The sequence below is a fragment of the Chelmon rostratus genome, chromosome 9 (assembly GCF_017976325.1).
Source record: "Chelmon rostratus isolate fCheRos1 chromosome 9, fCheRos1.pri, whole genome shotgun sequence".
Lineage (NCBI taxonomy): Eukaryota > Metazoa > Chordata > Actinopteri > Chaetodontiformes > Chaetodontidae > Chelmon > Chelmon rostratus.
Window position 1 is genome coordinate 14293348 of NC_055666.1, and position 20352 is coordinate 14313699.

The 20352-nt window shown below is 42.1% G+C and overlaps 3 protein-coding genes across 3 annotated transcripts; all 3 read left to right on the top strand.

Annotated features, from left to right (window-relative positions):
- Nucleotides 1–95: 95 nt before the first annotated feature.
- Nucleotides 96–12864, top strand: LOC121612058. The gene is made up of 5 exons (XM_041944802.1): nucleotides 96–2477; nucleotides 3847–6225; nucleotides 6841–6847; nucleotides 7078–9509; nucleotides 10450–12864. The coding sequence occupies exons 1-5, from the start codon at nucleotides 96–98 to the stop codon at nucleotides 12862–12864; spliced, it is 9615 nt and encodes a 3204-aa protein (XP_041800736.1).
- Nucleotides 12865–13987: 1123 nt separating this feature from the next.
- Nucleotides 13988–16644, top strand: LOC121612059 (protocadherin alpha-5-like). The gene is made up of 2 exons (XM_041944803.1): nucleotides 13988–16366; nucleotides 16570–16644. The coding sequence occupies exons 1-2, from the start codon at nucleotides 13988–13990 to the stop codon at nucleotides 16642–16644; spliced, it is 2454 nt and encodes an 817-aa protein (XP_041800737.1).
- Nucleotides 16645–17657: 1013 nt separating this feature from the next.
- LOC121612060 (protocadherin alpha-3-like) lies at nucleotides 17658–20054 on the top strand. The gene has a single exon (XM_041944804.1). It carries the CDS (start codon nucleotides 17658–17660, stop codon nucleotides 20052–20054), a length of 2397 nt encoding a protein of 798 aa, XP_041800738.1.
- Nucleotides 20055–20352: the final 298 nt, after the last annotated feature.

Below are 20352 nucleotides of genomic sequence, written 5' to 3' on the forward strand. Positions count from 1 at the left end.
AAGAAGATAGATGATTAATAATACTGTTCTCATCTGGACTGTTTTATACGAACTGTCAGATTTGAGTATACGGTGTGTTTACGGCGGAAGGAAGTATGCCTTTAACGAGTAGAAAGTGGTCTGTCTGGATATATTTTGTGCTCCTGATACTGGATTATTGCTGGGATGCAGCGTCTGGGCAGCTCTCTTACTCCGTCTCAGAGGAGGTGAACTCGGGGACATTTGTTGGAAATATTGCGAAGGATTTACACTTAAACGTACAGGATTTGGAGTCCCGTATGTTCAGGATTGTTGCTGTATCAAAGAAAAAGTATTTCGAGGTAAATACGAAGACTGGCATCCTCTACGTTAGTGAGAGAATAGACAGAGAGGAGCTCTGCGCGAAAGCAGGAAGATGCACTGTTAATGTCGAGGCAGTCATAAACGAGCCTCTAAAGCTGTACCGTATAGAAATTCATATTCTTGATGTCAACGATAATTTTCCGTATTTCATTGCAAAGTCGCAGAACATAGACGTTGCAGAAAGTACGCTACCTGGTATAAGGTTTCCTCTTCTACAAGCCTACGATGCAGATGTCGGAAAGAATGGCATTCACACATACAAGCTCAGCTCTAATGAACACTTTTCATTAGCAATAAGCAAAGCGGGAGACAGTATTTCCACTGAGTTAGTGTTACAGAAAGCGTTAGACAGAGAAAAAGAGCCTCTGATCGCGCTTACTTTAACAGCGCTAGATGATGGAAGTCCGCCAAAGTCTGGAACGTCAGATATTGTAATTAATGTTTTAGATAATAATGATAACACGCCAGTGTTTGCAAAGTCTTTGTACAAAACTCGTGTATTTGAAAATGTGCCTATTGGTACCACTCTGCTTACTTTAAATGCCACAGATGCAGACGAAGGAACAAACAAAGAGATCATATACACACTTAGCACAAAGGAGCAGGACCACATACTGCAGATTTTTAAAATTGACCCGAACACAGGCACAGTGACAGTTGAAGGAAATGTGGATTTTGAAGAACACCCTGCGTTTGAGATTCGTGCGCAGGCCAGTGACAAAGGCCAGCCTCCGATGTCTGCTCACTGCAAGGTGCTGGTAGAAGTGGTGGATCTAAATGACAACGCTCCTGAGATCACTGTGACGTCACTACTGAACACAGTGAAGGAGGACGCTGAAGTCGGTACTGTTGTTGCGCTTGTCTCTGTCTTGGACAAAGACGGAGGCAAGAATGGTGAAGTGCAATGTACAATAGATGACAAGACCCCGTTTAAACTGGAAACAAACTATAAAAACTATTACTCGTTAGTGGTTGATGGGCCGCTAGACCGAGAGAGCATCTCTCACTATAACGTCACCATAACAGCAAGTGATGGAGGCAACCCGTCTCTCTCCAGCAACCGTATTATTACTGTTCACGTTTCTGATGTCAATGATAACGCGCCTCGATTCTCATCACCAAACATTAATATTTATGTAAAGGAGAACAGCGCAGTGGGAGCAGTGCTTCAAAGAGTATCCGCACTAGATGATGACATGAATGAAAATGGCCAGGTGAGTTACTATTTTTTAGAAAGTAACACTAACTCAGTCCCGCTGTCCACAATGGTGAACATTAACTCAGAGACTGGAGATATAATCAGCCTGCAGTCTTTCAACTATGAGGAGTTAAAAACCTTTCAGTTCAAAGTTCAGGCCACAGACTCTGGTGTTCCTCCGCTCAGCAGCAACGTGACTGTCAACGTTTTAATCCTGGACGAAAATGACAATAATCCAACGATTCTCGCGCCATATTCTGAGCACGGCTCCGTCAACAGTGAGAGCATCCCATATTCTGCTGAAGCGGGATACTTTGTGGCAAAGATCAGGGCTGTAGACGGAGACTCTGGATACAATGCGCTGCTCTCTTATCACCTGTCTGAGCCCAAAGGAAACAACCTCTTCCGGATCGGAACCAGCACCGGAGAAATCAGGACTAAGAGGAGAATGAGTGACAATGACCTGAAAACTCACCCCTTGCTGGTCTTGGTTTCTGATAACGGAGAACCCTCCCTGTCAGCTACTGTGTCTATTGACGTGGTGGTGGTGGAAAGCACAGCTGACATCCACACTCAGTTCAGACATGTGCCCATAAAGGAGGACAGCTTCTCTGATTTAAACCTGTACCTGCTGATCGCCATTGTGTCGGTCTCACTCATCTTTCTGCTCAGCCTCATCAGTTTAACAGCTGTCAAATGCCACAGGACAGACGGCACCTTCAGCAGGTACAGCGCCCCAATGATCACCACCCACCCTGACGGGAGCTGGTCTTACTCCAAATCTACTCAGCAGTATGACGTGTGTTTCAGCTCAGACACGCTGAAGAGTGACGTAGTGGTTTTCCCCGCACCGTTTCCACCTGTAGATGCTGAGCTGATCAGTATTAATGGAGGAGACACTTTTACCAGAACTCAGACTTTACCTAATAAAGAAAAGGTAAGAACATACTTGTATAGAATACTTATTGCTTCACTGTTTCCATGTTGACAATTGGAGGCAAAATGCTGGTCGGTGTAGGAGGTAAACTGCAATCGACTGTGAATTTGTTGATCGTTTTCTCCTCATTTTGCGCTTAACCGCAAGACGTGTGGTGCTGAACGCAAGTGCCTAAATTGGTGTAACATGCAATCCTGGAGATGAAAGTTAAAGGAGGATCCCAAAGCACCACAATTCTGAGTATATTTACACATATCTTATGCAATGATTAACACTGCAGTATATCACAGATCTATCAATCGTTGCAAAAGTATCTGTGTAACTGAAAATTTGCCGTCAATTAGCTCTGTACTTTAAAAAAAAAGATGATATTTACCGGGACTGAGATTTTAATGAAGGTAGGATTAAAGCGTTTAGTACTCTGGCATATTATCACACTGTATCGGGGAGGGGTTTTTATTCGTGGCATTTTCAAAGGTCTTGTTGCCTCGAAGGTGACGGTAAAATTGACAATTTAATTGACTTGAAGCTAGAACAGACGTAAGATTGTTGGAATAAACTGATGCAGATCTGCTTTGGGTTGACGGATTTTTAATTCAGAGAATTGTTGCTGCACATTGACATTTTCAAAGGGAATATCGCTATCCATGGTGCTGAACGCAATTTTGCTTTTCTCTGTCTCATGCACTCTTCCACAAGGCAAAGGGAGAAACTAATTTGGTTATGCTATCAGAATTCATTAGTGCTCCGGAGGGTATCTGTCTCCACTGTCATATTTTGCTTCTCTGTACTGAAAGTGTTTTATGTGTGTGTCCGAGAGGATATCATTTGTTTACTGGGTGTGCTTTATTTTTGTGGATTGTGTATTTTCATTAAGGGTTTCTTTCATTGTCCAAAACAGCTGAATCATGGAAGAAAAAACTTAAACAGTTTCCGCTAATAAGGGATGATATTGGAAAGGAATCTAAGAAGGTGAAAAACAACAAATACTGGACTAAAAGTCGGAGTTGTATTGACATTATATTTCCTGGAAATTTTGCGAAATGGTTGAGGAGACATTAATGTGAGGATCGTTGTAATGTTACTTTGTGTTTGATGGTGAATGCAGTTCTAACAAATGTCCACTTGAGGACATTGTAGACCATTACATATGAACTTCCTCTCTGGAGGCTCGGGGCTCCTCCCAGATTCAGAGGATAATAACGTTTCTCAGACGATTGAAACAAAGAGACGGAGAGGGTGAAATGAAACGGAGGGTTTTCATGTGGCCATTTAAATTCCTTTGTTGTATTAGCATACTAAGCTTCAATTCTGTCTTCTTGTGACGTTATTGAAGGAATCGGTATGATTTCTCTCGATGTGTGGAATTATGCATTTACCAAGCAGAACGAGCTCTGTGTGGATTTATCTCTTGGTCGTGCTGCTGGATTGTTACTGGGAAGCGGTGTCTGGGCAGCTCTCTTACTCCGTCTCAGAGGAGGTAAATGTGGGGACTGTTGTCGGAAATATCGCTAAAGATCTGAACATCAATGTCCAGGATTTGGAGTCTCGCATGTTTCAGATCGTTGCTGGATCAAAGAGAAAATATTTCGAGGTAAACCTAAAGACTGGTGTCCTGTATGTTAACGAGAGAATAGATCGAGAGGAACTCTGCGGAGACGAGTCCAAATGTTCACTGAGTGTAGAAGCAGTAATTAATAATCCATTGAAACTGTACCGGATTGAAATTATAATCGTAGATGTCAATGATAATTCGCCGTCATTTCACAGCAAGTCACAGGTACTGAACATTACTGAGAACACAGCGGCAGGAGCAAAATTTCCCCTGCACGCTGCCCACGATGCCGACGTCGGGAAAAATGCTGTAAATACCTACAAACTTAGCCAAAATGAATACTTCTCTCTTGATACACATAAAGGGGAGAGTGTAACTGTCGAATTACTGCTTCAGAAAGCTTTAGACAGAGAAAAACAGCCTGTGATTCGTCTCACACTGACTGCGATTGATGGAGGAACACCTGCTAAATCAGGCACTATGACCATTATAATCAATGTGTTGGACATTAATGATAATCCTCCTGTTTTCAGTCAAAGTCTGTACAAAGCCAGTGTGTATGAGAATGTTAAGATTGGCACATCAATAATAACATTAAATGCCATTGATCTGGATGCAGGACTAAATGGACAAGTGTTATATTCATTCAGTGAAGTCGGCCGAGGGAAACAAACTGATCTGTTTACTGTAGATGAAAAAACTGGGACTGTAGCAAACACAAAGAACATCGACTTTGAAGAAAAGAGTGCTTTTGAGATTCGAGTACAAGCCAGTGATAGGGCAATTTTTCCGATGACTTCAAATGCAAAATTATTGATTGAAGTTTTAGACGTCAATGACAATGCACCTGAAATTTCAGTGACATCACTGTTAAACACTGTGAAAGAGGACGCCTCCATTGGCACCGCCATTGCACTAGTTTCAGTATTTGATAAAGACGCAGGTAAAAACGGGATGGTGAACAGTAAAATTTCCAATAACGTCCCGTTTAAATTAGAGTCAAATTATAAGAATTACTATTCGTTGGTGGTGGACGGTCCTCTTGACAGAGAAAGCGCAGCTCAATACAATATCAGCATCACTGCTGCTGATGAGGGCAGCCCCTCACTATCCAGCACCAGTGTTATTAATGTACAAGTATCAGATGTGAATGATAACAAACCTCAATTCACAGAAAACATAATAAATGTCTATGTGAAAGAAAACAGTCCAGTGGGGGCAGTTATAAAAACAGTTTCAGCTATTGATGCAGACATTGATCAGAATGGTCAGGTGAGATATTCATTTCTACACAACAACAGCAACTCACTGCCACTCTCGACAATGGTGAACATCAACTCAGAGACTGGAGATATAATCGGCCTGCAGTCTTTTAACTATGAGGAGTTAAAAACCTTTCAGTTCAAAGTTCAGGCCACAGACTCTGGTGTTCCTCCGCTCAGCAGCAACGTGACTGTCAACGTTTTAATCCTGGATGAAAATGACAATAATCCTACGATTCTCGCGCCATATTCTGAGCACGGCTCCGTCAACAGCGAGAGCATCCCATATTCTGCTGAAGCTGGATACTTTGTGGCAAAGATCAGGGCTGTAGACGCAGACTCTGGATACAATGCGCTGCTCTCTTATCACCTGTCTGAGCCCAAAGGAAACAACCTCTTCCGAATCGGAACCAGCACCGGAGAAATCAGGACTAAGAGGAGAATGAGTGACAATGACCTGAAAACTCACCCCTTGCTGGTCTTGGTTTCTGATAACGGAGAACCCTCCCTGTCAGCTACTGTGTCTATTGACGTGGTGGTGGTGGAAAGCACAGCTGACATCCACACTCAGTTCAGACATGTGCCCATAAAGGAGGACAGCTTCTCTGATTTAAACCTGTACCTGCTGATCGCCATTGTGTCGGTCTCACTCATCTTTCTGCTCAGCCTCATCAGTTTAATAGCTGTCAAATGCCACAGGACAGACGGCACCTTCAGCAGGTACAGCGCCCCAATGATCACCACCCACCCTGACGGGAGCTGGTCTTACTCCAAATCTACTCAGCAGTATGACGTGTGTTTCAGCTCAGACACGCTGAAGAGTGACGTAGTGGTTTTCCCCGCACCGTTTCCACCTGTAGATGCTGAACTGATCAGTATTAACGGAGGAGACACTTTTACCAGAACTCAGACTTTACCAAATAAAGAAAAGGTAAGATACAAGTTTTATCAAGTAGTCGAAAATTAGTAACAGCGTGGTGACAAAAGGACTCTCCTTTCCAGAATTAATCTCAAATCGAAGTAATGAAGTTTATTGATTTTGGATTTTTATATTGTTACTGAAACTTGCTGTTCATTTGTGGATGTCTTTTACATTTCAGTCATTTCTTGCTCCTGATTCACCGTCTCTGAGTGTGTCACTATCCATGGTGCTGAACAAGACGTTTTAAGATCGCTGGCAAATCCCAACAAATGATGTAAAAAACACGTTGTTAAGTGCAGATATATGGAATAACTTCAGTCATGTATTTGGCAATAAGTGTTTAAAAATATATTCCAGATTTCAAAATTTATTTTCAAAGAAACTATTTTGGTTAAATCTTTGCAGTCACTTTGCTCTTCACATTTAAACAGCCACTGTGTGTTCCTGTGGCTACCACAGCAAATAACTCACTGCCAGTGCTGCAGGGTTTTGTTTGGAATGTACGTTAACGTGTAAAAAATGCTGAATTGTAAAGTACAATTCAGTCAGATTATGTGAACTTTCGGAATCAGTGGACTGAATGAGAATGTTTACCACGTTCTAATGTTAAAATGTTTGACGTAGCATGCAGGTATGACTTTTGTCCACATGGGGACACTGTAGACCATCACATTTGAACGTTGTCTGAAGTGACTCGGCGCTCCTCCCAGATAGAGCGGAGGGTGTATTTGTGGGCTTTGTTACAAGGAGAGGGGACGACAAAGGACGGCTGTCTTGTTTGGTCGTGAAAATGAACAAATATTTGCTTGGAAAATTTATTTCTTCATCTTGATATCGTGGCTATTGAAACATATTACCCAGGTTTGCCTGCATGCTCCATCCTGATGTATGGGATAATGCATTTACCGAGCAGAACGAGCTCTGTGTGGATTTATCTCTTGGCCGTGCTGCTGGATTGTTACTGGGAAGCGGTGTCTGGGCAGCTCTCTTACTCCGTCTCAGAGGAGGTAAATGTGGGGACTGTTGTCGGAAATATCGCTAAAGATCTGAACATCAATGTCCAGGATTTGGAGTCTCGCATGTTTCAGATCGTTGCTGGATCAAAGAGAAAATATTTCGAGGTAAACCTAAAGACTGGTGTCCTGTATGTTAACGAGAGAATAGATCGAGAGGAACTCTGTGGCAATGAACCAAAATGTCCCCTCATCGTAGAAGCAGTTGTTAATAATCCTTTAAAATTGTACCGGATTGAAATTGTAATTTTGGATGTAAATGACAATTCGCCGTCATTTCGAAGCACGACACAGACAATCAACATCACTGAAAATACAGCAGCAGGGGCCAGATTTCCCTTGAAACGAGCTCACGATGCCGACGTCGGGAAAAATGCTGTAAATACATACAAGCTGAGTCAAAATGAACACTTTTCCCTCGCTACGCATAAAGGGGGGAGTGTAACTGTTGAATTACTGCTTCAGAAAGTTTTAGACAGAGAAAAACAGTCTGTGATTCATCTCACACTGACTGCCATTGATGGAGGAACACCTGCTAAATCAGGCACTATGACCATTATAATAAATGTGTTGGACATTAATGACAATCCTCCTATATTCAGTCAAAGTCTGTACAAAGCCAGTGTGTATGAGAATGTTAAGATTGGCACATCAATAATAACATTAAATGCCACTGATCTGGATGCAGGTCACAATGGACAAATATCATATTCCTTTATTGAAATAGACCAAGAGAAACAAACTGATCTGTTTGCTATAGATGAAAAAACTGGGACTGTAACAAACACAAAGAACATCGACTTTGAAGAAAATAATGCTTTTGAGATTCGAGTACAAGCCAGTGACAGAGCTTCTTCTCCTCTCACCTCACATGCCAAATTATTGATTGAAATTTTAGACGTCAATGACAATGCGCCTGAAATTTCAGTGACATCACTGTTAAACACTGTGAAAGAGGACGCGTCCATTGGTACCGCCATTGCACTTGTTTCAGTATTTGATAAAGACGCAGGTAAAAATGGGATGGTGAACTGCAAAATTTCAAATATTGTTCCTTTTAAATTAGAGTCAAATTATAAGAATTACTATTCGTTGGTGGTGGACGGTCCTCTTGACAGAGAAAGCGCAGCTCAATACAATATCAGCATCACTGCTGCTGATGAGGGCAGCCCCTCACTATCCAGTACCAGTGTTATTAATGTACAAGTATCAGATGTGAATGATAACAAACCTCAATTCACAGAAAACATAATAAATGTCTATGTGAAAGAAAACAGTCCAGTGGGGGCAGTTATAAAAACAGTTTCAGCTATTGATGCCGACATTGATCAGAATGGTCAGGTGAGATATTCATTTCTACACAACAGCAACTCACTTACACTCTCGACAATGGTGAACATCAACTCAGAGACTGGAGATATAATCGGCCTGCAGTCTTTCAACTATGAGGAGTTAAAAACATTTCAATTCAAAGTTCAGGCCACAGACTCTGGTGTTCCTCCGCTCAGCAGCAACGTGACTGTCAACATTTTAATTATGGATGAAAATGACAATAATCCAACGATTCTCGCGCCATATTCTGAGCACGGCTCCGTCAACAGTGAGAGCATCCCATATTCTGCTGAAGCGGGATACTTTGTGGCAAAGATCAGGGCTGTAGACGCAGACTCGGGATACAATGCGCTGCTCTCTTATCACCTGTCTGAGCCCAAAGGAAACAACCTCTTCCGGATCGGAACCAGCACCGGAGAAATCAGGACTAAGAGGAGAATGAGTGACAATGACCTGAAAACTCACCCCTTGCTGGTCTTGGTTTCTGATAACGGAGAACCCTCCCTGTCAGCTACTGTGTCTATTGACGTGGTGGTGGTGGAAAGCACAGCTGACATCCACACTCAGTTCAGACATGTGCCCATAAAGGAGGACAGCTTCTCTGATTTAAACCTGTATCTGCTGATCGCCATTGTGTCGGTCTCACTCATCTTTCTGCTCAGCCTCATCAGTTTAATAGCTGTCAAATGCCACAGGACAGACGGCACCTTCAGCAGGTACAGCGCCCCAATGATCACCACCCACCCTGACGGGAGCTGGTCTTACTCCAAATCTACTCAGCAGTATGACGTGTGTTTCAGCTCAGACACGCTGAAGAGTGACGTAGTGGTTTTCCCCGCACCGTTTCCGCCTGTAGATGCTGACCTGATCAGTATTAACGGAGGAGACACTTTTACCAGAACCCAGACTTTACCTAATAAAGAAAAGGTAAGACAAAAGTTGTACCAAGTATTTGTTGAATTGTTTTGTCAAGTAGAGAATTAGTTGCGACATAGTGACATTTAGAAGAATTCGTTTTTCAGTTAAGACGAAATGAATCCCAAAAGTAATTGAGGTTATTGAGTTTGTATTTTTGATTTTGTGTACCGTAGCTTGCTGGTCATTTGTTGTTTTTTTGAAATTCCATCCAGTTTTCCAACTGATTCACAGTCGCTGTGGGGTCGCTGTCCGTGGTCCTGAATCAGACTTAAGCTTGCTTGCGATTCCCAAAACAAGATGCAAAACAAGATGTTGTTGAAGCCCAGTTATTGACTAATTTTATACAAATCTTTGGTAATAACTGGTTAGAAATATATTAGAGATTTTATAATGTATCTACAAAAATATATTTTGATTCAATCTTTGCAGTCACGTTGCTCTTTACATTCAAACAGTCAATGTGTGTTCCTGTGGTTACCACAGCAAATAACTCACTGCCAAAGCTGCAGGCTTTTGTTTAGCATTTAAGTGAACATCTAAAGAATGCTGAATTCTGAAGAACAACTCAGTCAAATAATGTGAATTTTAGAAATCAGTGGACTGAATGTTCTCGTCAATGATTTGATCTTTTGATTCTTGCAATTGCTTAAATGTTGAGAAGAATTTAGAATGTTTTCTACGTTCCAATGTAATAATATTTGACGTAGCATGCAAGTATGACTTTTGTCCACATGGGGACACTGTAGACCATCACATTTGAACTTGGGCTTAAATGGCTCGGCGCTCCTCCCAGATCGAGCGGAGGGTGTATTTGTGGGCTTTGTTGCAAGGAGAGCAGACGACAAAGGACGGCTGTCTAGTTTGGTCGTGAAAATGCAGAAATATTTGCTTAGGATATTTCTTTCTTGATTTTGATATCGTGGCAGTTAAAATATATAACACAGATTTGCCTACATGCTCCATCTTGAAGTGTGTGATGATGTATTTTCCGGGGAGAACGAGCTCTGTGTGGATTTATCTCTCGGTCGCGCTACTGGATTGTTACTGGGAAACGGTGTCTGGGCAGCTCTCTTACTCCGTCTCAGAGGAGGTAAATCTGGGAACTGTTGTCGGAAATGTTGCTAAAGATCTAAACATCAATGTCCAGGATTTGGAGTCTCGCATGTTTCAGATCATTGCTGGATCAAAGAGAAAATATTTCGAGGTAAACCTAAAGACTGGTGTCCTGTATGTTAACGAGAGAATAGATCGGGAAGCACTCTGCGGCGACGAGCCCAAATGCCCACTTAGTATAGAAGCAGTAATTAATAATCCTTTGAAACTCTACCGGATCGAAGTGATAATCTTAGATGTAAATGACAATTCCCCGTCATTTCCCAGCATGTCCCAGATAATTAACATAAGTGAGAGTACAGCAGCAGGGGCTAAATTCCCTTTGCAACGAGCTCACGATGCCGATGTCGGGAAAAATGCTGTAAATACCTACAAACTTAGCCAAAATGAATACTTCTCTCTTGATACATATAAAGGGGAGAGTGTAACTGTTGAATTACTGCTTCAGAAAGTTTTAGACAGGGAAAAACAGCCTGTGATTCGCCTCACGCTGACTGCCATTGATGGAGGAACACCTGCTAAATCAGGGACTATGATCATTGTAATCAATGTATTGGACATTAATGATAATCCTCCTGTATTCAGTCAAAAGCTGTATAAAGCCAGTGTGTATGAGAACGCTAAGACTGGAACATCGATAATAACGCTCAATGCTACTGACATGGATGCTGGGGCAAATGGAGAAATATTGTACTCTTTTAGTAAAATAGACAGTGTGAGAAAAACGGATCTGTTTGCCATAGATGAAAAAACTGGGACTGTAACAAACACAAAGAACATCGACTTTGAAGAAAATAATGCTTTTGAGATTCGAGTACAGGCCAGTGACAGAGCTTCTTCACCGATGACATCACATGCCAAATTATTGATTGAAGTTTTGGACGTCAATGACAATGCGCCTGAAATTTCAGTGACATCACTGTTAAACACTGTGAAGGAGGACGCGTCCATTGGCACCGCCATTGCACTAGTTTCAGTATTTGACAAGGACGCAGGTAAAAATGGGATGGTGAACTGCAAAATTTATAATACGGCTCCTTTTAAATTAGAGTCAAATTATAGGAATTATTATTCGTTGGTGGTGGACGGTCCTCTTGACAGAGAAAGCGCAGCTCAGTACAATATCATCATCACTGCTGCTGATGAGGGCAGTCCCTCACTATCCAGCACCAGTGTTATTAATGTACAAGTATCAGACGTGAATGATAACAAACCTCAATTCACAGAAAACATAATAAATGTCTATGTGAAAGAAAACAGTCCAGTGGGGGCAGTTATAAAAACAGTTTCAGCTATTGATGCCGACATTGATCAGAATGGTCAGGTGAGATATTCATTTCTACACAACAACAGCAACTCACTGTCACTCTCGACAATGGTGAACATCAACTCAGAGACTGGAGATATAATCAGCCTGCAGTCTTTTAACTATGAGGAGTTAAAAACCTTTCAGTTCAAAGTTCAGGCCACAGACTCTGGTGTTCCTCCGCTCAGCAGCAACGTCACTGTCAACGTTTTAATCCTGGATGAAAATGACAATAATCCAACAATTCTCGCGCCATATTCTGAGCACGGCTCCGTCAACAGTGAGAGCATCCCATATTCTGCTGAAGCAGGATACTTTGTGGCAAAGATCAGGGCTGTAGACGCAGACTCGGGATACAATGCGCTGCTCTCTTATCACCTGTCTGAGCCCAAAGGAAACAACCTCTTCCGGATCGGAACCAGCACCGGAGAAATCAGGACTAAGAGGAGAATGAGTGACAATGACCTGAAAACTCACCCCTTGCTGGTCTTGGTTTCTGATAACGGAGAACCCTCCCTGTCAGCTACTGTGTCTATTGACGTGGTGGTGGTCGAAAGCACAGCTGACATCCACACTCAGTTCAGACATGTGCCCATAAAGGAGGACAGCTTCTCTGATTTAAACCTGTATCTGCTGATCGCCATTGTGTCGGTCTCGCTCATCTTTCTGCTCAGCCTCATCAGTTTAATGGCTGTCAAATGCCACAGGACAGACGGCACCTTCAGCAGGTACAGCGCCCCAATGATCACCACCCACCCTGACGGGAGCTGGTCTTACTCCAAATCTACTCAGCAGTATGACGTGTGTTTCAGCTCAGACACGCTGAAGAGTGACGTAGTGGTTTTCCCCGCACCGTTTCCGCCTGTAGATGCTGAACTGATCAGTATTAACGGAGGAGACACTTTTACCAGAACTCAGACGTTGCCAAATAAAGAAAAGGTAAGATGTAAGATTATACAAACGTAATGTTCTTCTTTAGTTGAGGTGTAATGCCAGCTCTTAGATTTGAACATAATAGGAGGATTTACAGTTGTGTTTGTTTTTATTGCAGGGCATGAGTCTGCTTCTGTGCACTTATAGAATGCATTCAAACGTCTTGTTTTTGTTGTTATTTTTGTCAGAGGTGTGCTGCAATACGCCATTATATTCACTTGTTAATCGTACCTCCAAAAAACATCACATCAACTTTCTTATACTGTCTTAAGACTTCACATTCAAGATCAAATTCACATGTGCATTAAAAATGCAATCAATTGTTTTTCTTTCTTTCTTTTTAACAATGTGCGTCAGCCACAGTATTTATATTATATATATATATATATATATATATATATATATATATATATATATATATATATATATATATATATATATATATACAATGTATTTTTTTCAAGAGTCGTAGGGTTATGCACAGCTTTGCTCTATGATGCACAAACTATCGCTGTCATGGTGCTGACATCAAGTTTTGGATGCAAGTTCAAGACATAAAAAGTATATTAAAAAGCTAAAATTAATATGGCTGAGAGAGAGAGAGAGAGAGAGAGAGAGAGAGAGAGAGAGAGAGAGAGAGAGAGAGTACACCTAGGAAAAAAAAAACACAACTTTGGATCAACCATTATGCTTGTGTAGCCCATGCATCAGCATCATGATGCTCTATCCATGGTTCTGAAATATGTAGCGATTACACTCCGTTACGTTACAATAACATGGCAGTACACTCCGATGAAAAATATGTCCTTTTTGTACTTAATCACTGACTAGAATAATTTAAATTATGTTGATTTCTTGCACAAAAAGCAATGTTTCACTGTGTGTATTTGAAAGGATTGTAGTTATTTCAAACGGCCATGAGGCGACACTATAGACCGTAACACCGCCAGCGTGTCGCTGATGTGTCGAGGCCCCTCCTACATTAAAAGCATCATCATTTTGTCAGTGCTTTGTTAGAATGAGACTCAGGGCGAAGAGGTACGGATAAAGGAAATACACGGACATACAATTTGGTCTTCAAAGCGATCTTTTGGCATTATTAAGCAAGATACACGTCGATATAAGGATACATGTTTAATTCTCGTTGTTTGGAATTATGCATCAGCCGGGAAGAAAGACCTCCATTGGGATATATCTCGTGCTTGTTGTGTTGGAGTATAACTGGGGAGCGGTATCCGGGCAGCTCTCCTATTCCGTCTCAGAGGAGGTAAACCTGGGGACTTCAGTTGGAAATCTCGCCAAGGATCTAAATCTTAATGCACAGGATTTAGAGTCACGTATGTTTCAGATTGTTACTGGCTCGAAGAGAAAGCATTTCGATATAAATTTAAAGTCAGGTTTTCTCTACGTCAGTGAACGAATAGACAGAGAGGAGCTCTGTGCGAAAGCTGCAAAATGCACAATAAACGTAGAGGCTGTGATTAATAATCCACTGAAACTTTACCGTATTGAAGTTAATATTCTTGACGTAAACGATAACCCTCCCTCTTTCAGTGCCAAATCACAAACTATCGACATAGCAGAGAGTGTCTTGCCGGGAGCTACATTCCCAGTGCTGTCAGCCTACGATGCCGATGTAGGGAAAAATGGTATTAACACATACAAGCTAAATCCCAGCGAATATTTCTCTTTAGCGGTGCACAAAGGAGAGAGCGTGTCAGCCGAGTTAGTACTGCAGAAATCATTAGACCGAGAAAAACAGGCTTTAATTAAGCTCACTTTGACCGCTGTAGATGGAGGAACACCTCTAAAATCAGGCACGTCAGAAATCATCATTAATGTTCTGGATAACAACGATAATATCCCTGCTTTTACAAAAACATTGTACAAAGCAAGTATTACAGAAAATGCACCACTTGGCAGCACAGTGGCAACAGTAACTGCAACTGACGCTGATGAGGGGACAAACAAAGACATTGTATATTTTCTAAATTCCAAAGATCAGGACAATGTCTTGAACATTTTTGACATTGATTCAGAAACAGGAATTATAACTGTTAGAGGAAAAATCGACTTCGAAACAAATCCTGCCTTCGAAATTCGTGTGCAGGCTGCCGACAAAGGCCAGCCTCCATTAACAGCACAGTGTAAAGTGCTCGTGGAGGTGGTGGACGTGAATGATAATGCGCCTGACATCACGGTGACGTCACTGCTCAGAACCGTGAAGGAGGACGCTGAAATCGGTACTGCCATTGCACTTGTTTCAGTTCTTGACAGAGATGGGGGCAAAAATGGTAAAGTCAAATGTGAGATATTGAATTCGGTTCCTTTTAAATTAGAGACAAATTATAAAAATTACTACTCTTTAGTTATTGGTGGAGCTCTGGACAGGGAAATCATTTCCCATTACAATATCACTATCAAAGCTACGGATGAAGGTAGGCCCCCTCTCTCTAATACCAGCGTGGTTATTATTCAGGTTTCTGATGTCAATGACAACAAACCTCAATTCACAGAAAACATAATCAATGTCTATGTGAAAGAAAACAGTCCAGTGGGGGCAGTTATAAAAACAGTTTCAGCTATTGATGCCGACATTGATCAGAATGGTCAGGTGAGATATTCATTTCTACACAACAACAGTAACTCACTGCCACTCTCAACAATGGTGAACATCAACTCAGAGACTGGAGATATAATCAGCCTGCAGTCTTTTAACTATGAGGAGTTAAAAACCTTTCAGTTCAAAGTTCAGGCCACAGACTCTGGTGTTCCTCCGCTCAGCAGCAACGTGACTGTCAACGTTTTAATCCTGGATGAAAATGACAATAATCCAACGATTCTCGCGCCATATTCTGAGCACGGCTCCGTCAACAGTGAGAGCATCCCATATTCTGCTGAAGCGGGATACTTTGTGGCAAAGATCAGGGCTGTAGATGCAGACTCTGGATACAATGCGCTGCTCTCTTATCACCTGTCTGAACCCAAAGGAAACAACCTCTTCCGGATCGGAACCAGCACCGGAGAAATCAGGACTAAGAGGAGAATGAGTGACAATGACTTGAAAACTCACCCCTTGCTGGTCTTGGTTTCTGATAACGGAGAACCCTCCCTGTCAGCTACTGTGTCTATTGACGTGGTGGTGGTGGAAAGCACAGCTGACATCCACACTCAGTTCAGACATGTGCCCATAAAGGAGGACAGCTTCTCTGATTTAAACCTGTATCTGCTGATCGCCATTGTGTCGGTCTCGGTCATCTTTCTGCTCAGCCTCATCAGTTTAATAGCTGTCAAATGCCACAGGACAGACGGCACCTTCAGCAGGTACAGCGCCCCAATGATCACCACCCACCCTGACGGGAGCTGGTCTTACTCCAAATCTACTCAGCAGTATGACGTGTGTTTCAGCTCAGACACGCTGAAGAGTGACGTAGTGGTTTTCCCCGCACCGTTTCCGCCTGTAGATGCTGAGCTGATCAGTATTAATGGAGGAGACACTTTTACCAGAACTCAGACTTTACCTAATAAAGAAAAGGTAAGAACATTGGCATCAAGTACATCTTAGGATTGCCCTCAATTTATGTTGATACTTGAGAGTGGAATTGTACTTGCTTCTTTGGTAAAGGGCTTTCTGGTACTTAAGCTACAACAAGCTTCTTTAAATTCTGGTTTAAGTGAAAACTCATTGGGGTTGTTGTCGCATGTTGATGTAGGCATTCTCTACATGTGTTGTTGCAGTCTTCTCGTTTTGACTGCAAACTCCACACTGGTATTTGTATGTTGCTGTCCGTGGTGCTGAAAGCAAGTTTCTAAACGTTTTCCTCCTGCGTTCCACATGGCTTATGAAAAACATTGCATCTTGCATTCTAAGAAGAAAGGTTTTTACATTTAGAAGGGAAAAATATTTCTGTATCCCTTTAACAGAGTTTGAAAAGAAATTACAATGGCAGAAAAATCATGATTTTGTCATATCTGGATTTTTACAATAGCTTTTTTCCAATTCCGGTGTGCTGTAAAAATGTCACCCTATGTGTGTGTGTGTGTGTGTGTGTGTGTGTGTGTGTGTGTCTGTACCTAAGAATTTGTAACCCAGTGACCATCAATTTAATTTTAATAGACTACCTAACCCGCCACCTATAACTTTTTAAGCTATAGCACATACAGTGTGAGAGATTAATGTTTTGTTTTTGTTTTTTTTGTTTTGTTTTGTTTTTTTCTGGTAGGTCTTAAAAACATCATGCTCCATCATTATAAGTTCAAAGATACAGTGTTTCACCATGGTCAGAGGCGCAGCCTGAATGTCGATGCCAAGTAACCGTTAACATTAATCGTCACAGCAGATTCTTTACCACTGTGACTTTGAATCCGCATCCGGTGCTGTAAAAACTCTGAGACCATACATTTATTTTGAAATATATTTTGTGATGTATTATTATTATTATTATTATTATTATTATTATTATTATTATTATTATTATTTGAATCCAAATCCTTGCAATAACGTCTGGTGCTCTTTATAATGAAATGGTCGTCAGCGTTTCTCGTTGAGGAGGGTGACTTCATAGTTGTGTGCAGTTGATGAAGATTACCACGCAGTGACGCTATAGACCGTAACACAGAAATGCTGAGGCTCCTCCCAGACTAAAATCAGACTGACTGTGGTTTTCTTCACAAAGAGACACGAGAGAGAAGAGAAGGCACAATGGATTATTCATCTACAGGAATAAGAGACTCGAAATAGTGTTGGCTAAAATTTTGTCGCAGCTCTTACTTCCTCGGTTGAAACCGCATTGTGGATGAATGCTTTGTCGTTTTTCGGCGAAATTATGCATTTACCGACGAGCAGCAGGTCTATTGTTTCATATCTGGTGCTGGTGCTGTTCGAGTGTTACTGGGAAGCGGCGTCAGGGCAGCTCTCCTACTCCGTCTCAGAGGAGGTAAACCCGGGAACTAATGTCGGAAATATCGCTAAGGATCTAAACCTCAACTTGCAGGAGTTGGAGTCCCGTTTGTTTCAGGTTGTTACAGGATCTAAGAGGAAATACTTCGAGGTTAACCTAAAGACTGGATTTCTGTATGTGAATGAGAGGATAGACCGAGAGGAGCTTTGTGCGGAGGAACTTAAATGCACCGTCAGTGTAGAGGCTGTGATAAACAACCCGTTGAAGCTTTACCGACTGGAGATAGAAATTAAAGATGTAAACGACCATTCCCCATCTTTTACCACAAAATCACAAATGCTGGACATAGCAGAGAACACCTCGCCTGGATTTCGATTCGCGTTGTCGGAGGCAAGCGATGCTGATGTGGGTAAAAATGGTGTTAGTGCGTATAAGCTCAGTCCAAACGAATACTTCACTCTCGCGACACACAAAAGAGGGGAGAGTGTATCTCCAGAGCTCGTGCTGCAGAAAGCCCTGGACCGTGAGAAAAAGCCACATATGCGGCTCATGTTAACTGCGGTGGACGGGGGAACTCCACCAAATTCAGGCACATCAGAAATTGAAATAAACGTACTAGATAATAACGATAACGCACCGATGTTCAGCAGCAGTCTTTACAAAGTTCAGACGTTTGAAAATATCCCGATTGGTACGGTAGTCTTCACCTTAAATGCGACCGACGCTGATGAAGGCACAAACAGTGAAATAATATATTCTCTTCGCAATAAGGATCAGGACCATATTCTGGATATTTTCAAAATCGATCCTAGCACGGGAATCATCTCAGTGAAAGGTAAAATCGACTACGAGGAAAGAAAAGCTTTTGAGATTCGAGCAGAGGCTCGGGATAAAGGCCAGCCTCCTATGTCTGCTCATAGTAAAGTGCTGGTAGAAGTCATTGATGTAAACGACAACGCTCCCGAAATCACTGTGACGTCACTGCTCAACACAGTGAACGAGGACGCTGCTGTCGGGTCTGCGATTGCACTTGTGTCCGTTCTAGACAGAGACAGTGGTAAAAATGGAGAGGTAAGATGCGAGATCATAAATACGGTTCCGTTCAAATTGGAGACAAATTACAAAAACTATTACTCGCTAGTCATTGATGGACATCTGGACAGAGAGGCAACTCCTCAGTACAATATAACAATTTCAGCTACAGATGAAGGGAGTCCGTCTCTTTCGAACACCAGTGTTATTACTGTTCATGTTTCTGATGTTAATGACAACGCGCCATATTTCCCAGAACCTTTAGTAAACGTCTATGTAAAAGAAAACAGCAAAGTGGGCACAGTTATAAAAACAGTGACTGCAATTGATGCTGACATCAGCAACAACGGTCAAGTGAGCTACTCATTTTTAGACAGGAACAGTAAATATCTGTCCCTTCTCACAATGGTGAACATCAACTCAGAGACTGGAGATATAATCAGCTTGCAGTCTTTCAACTATGAGGAGTTAAAAAACTTTCAGTTCAAAGTTCAGGCCACAGACTCTGGTGTTCCTCCGCTCAGCAGCAACGTGACTGTAAACGTTTTTATTTTGGATGAGAATGACAATAATCCAACGATTCTCGCGCCATATTCTGAGCACGGCTCTGTTAACAGTGAGAGCATCCCATATTCTGCTGAAGCGGGATACTTTGTGGCAAAGATCAGGGCTGTAGACGCAGACTCGGGATACAATGCGCTGCTCTCTTATCACCTGTCTGAGCCCAAAGGAAACAACCTCTTCCGGATCGGAACCAGCACCGGAGAAATCAGGACTAAGAGGAGAATGAGTGACAATGACCTGAAAACTCACCCCTTGCTGGTCTTGGTTTCTGATAACGGAGAACCCTCCCTGTCAGCTACTGTGTCTATTGACGTGGTGGTGGTCGAAAGCACAGCTGACATCCACACTCAGTTCAGACATGTGCCCATAAAGGAGGACAGCTTCTCTGATTTAAACCTGTATCTGCTGATCGCCATTGTGTCGGTCTCGGTCATCTTTCTGCTCAGCCTCATCAGTTTAATAGCTGTCAAATGCCACAGGACAGACGGCACCTTCAGCAGGTACAGCGCCCCAATGATCACCACCCACCCTGACGGGAGCTGGTCTTACTCCAAATCTACTCAGCAGTATGACGTGTGTTTCAGCTCAGACACGCTGAAGAGTGACGTAATGGTTTTCCCCGCACCGTTTCCACCTGTAGATGCTGAACTGATCAGCATTAATGGAGGAGACACTTTTACCAGAACTCAGACTTTACCTAATAAAGAAAAGGTAAGCCATGTCTAATTTTATTAATTCAAAGGAACAAATCTTTTCTGTCTTTGAATGGACATAATGTGGTGTCGATGATGGTAATACGCAGAGAAAGATAAAAGTTGTCATGCCCCTGGACTGCACATGATCTAAGTGTTCACTCTAAAGTAATTAAATCATTCACATTTATTGCTCATGCTTTTTCGACTTCACCTACGAATAGTTATGACAGTATTATATACCATCGTTTTCAACTTGTAAAGGGTGGTAACTCTGGCATTTGTTTGTAGTGTCTCTGCCACGGAAAATGTAAATAGTTTGAAGGCGCTGG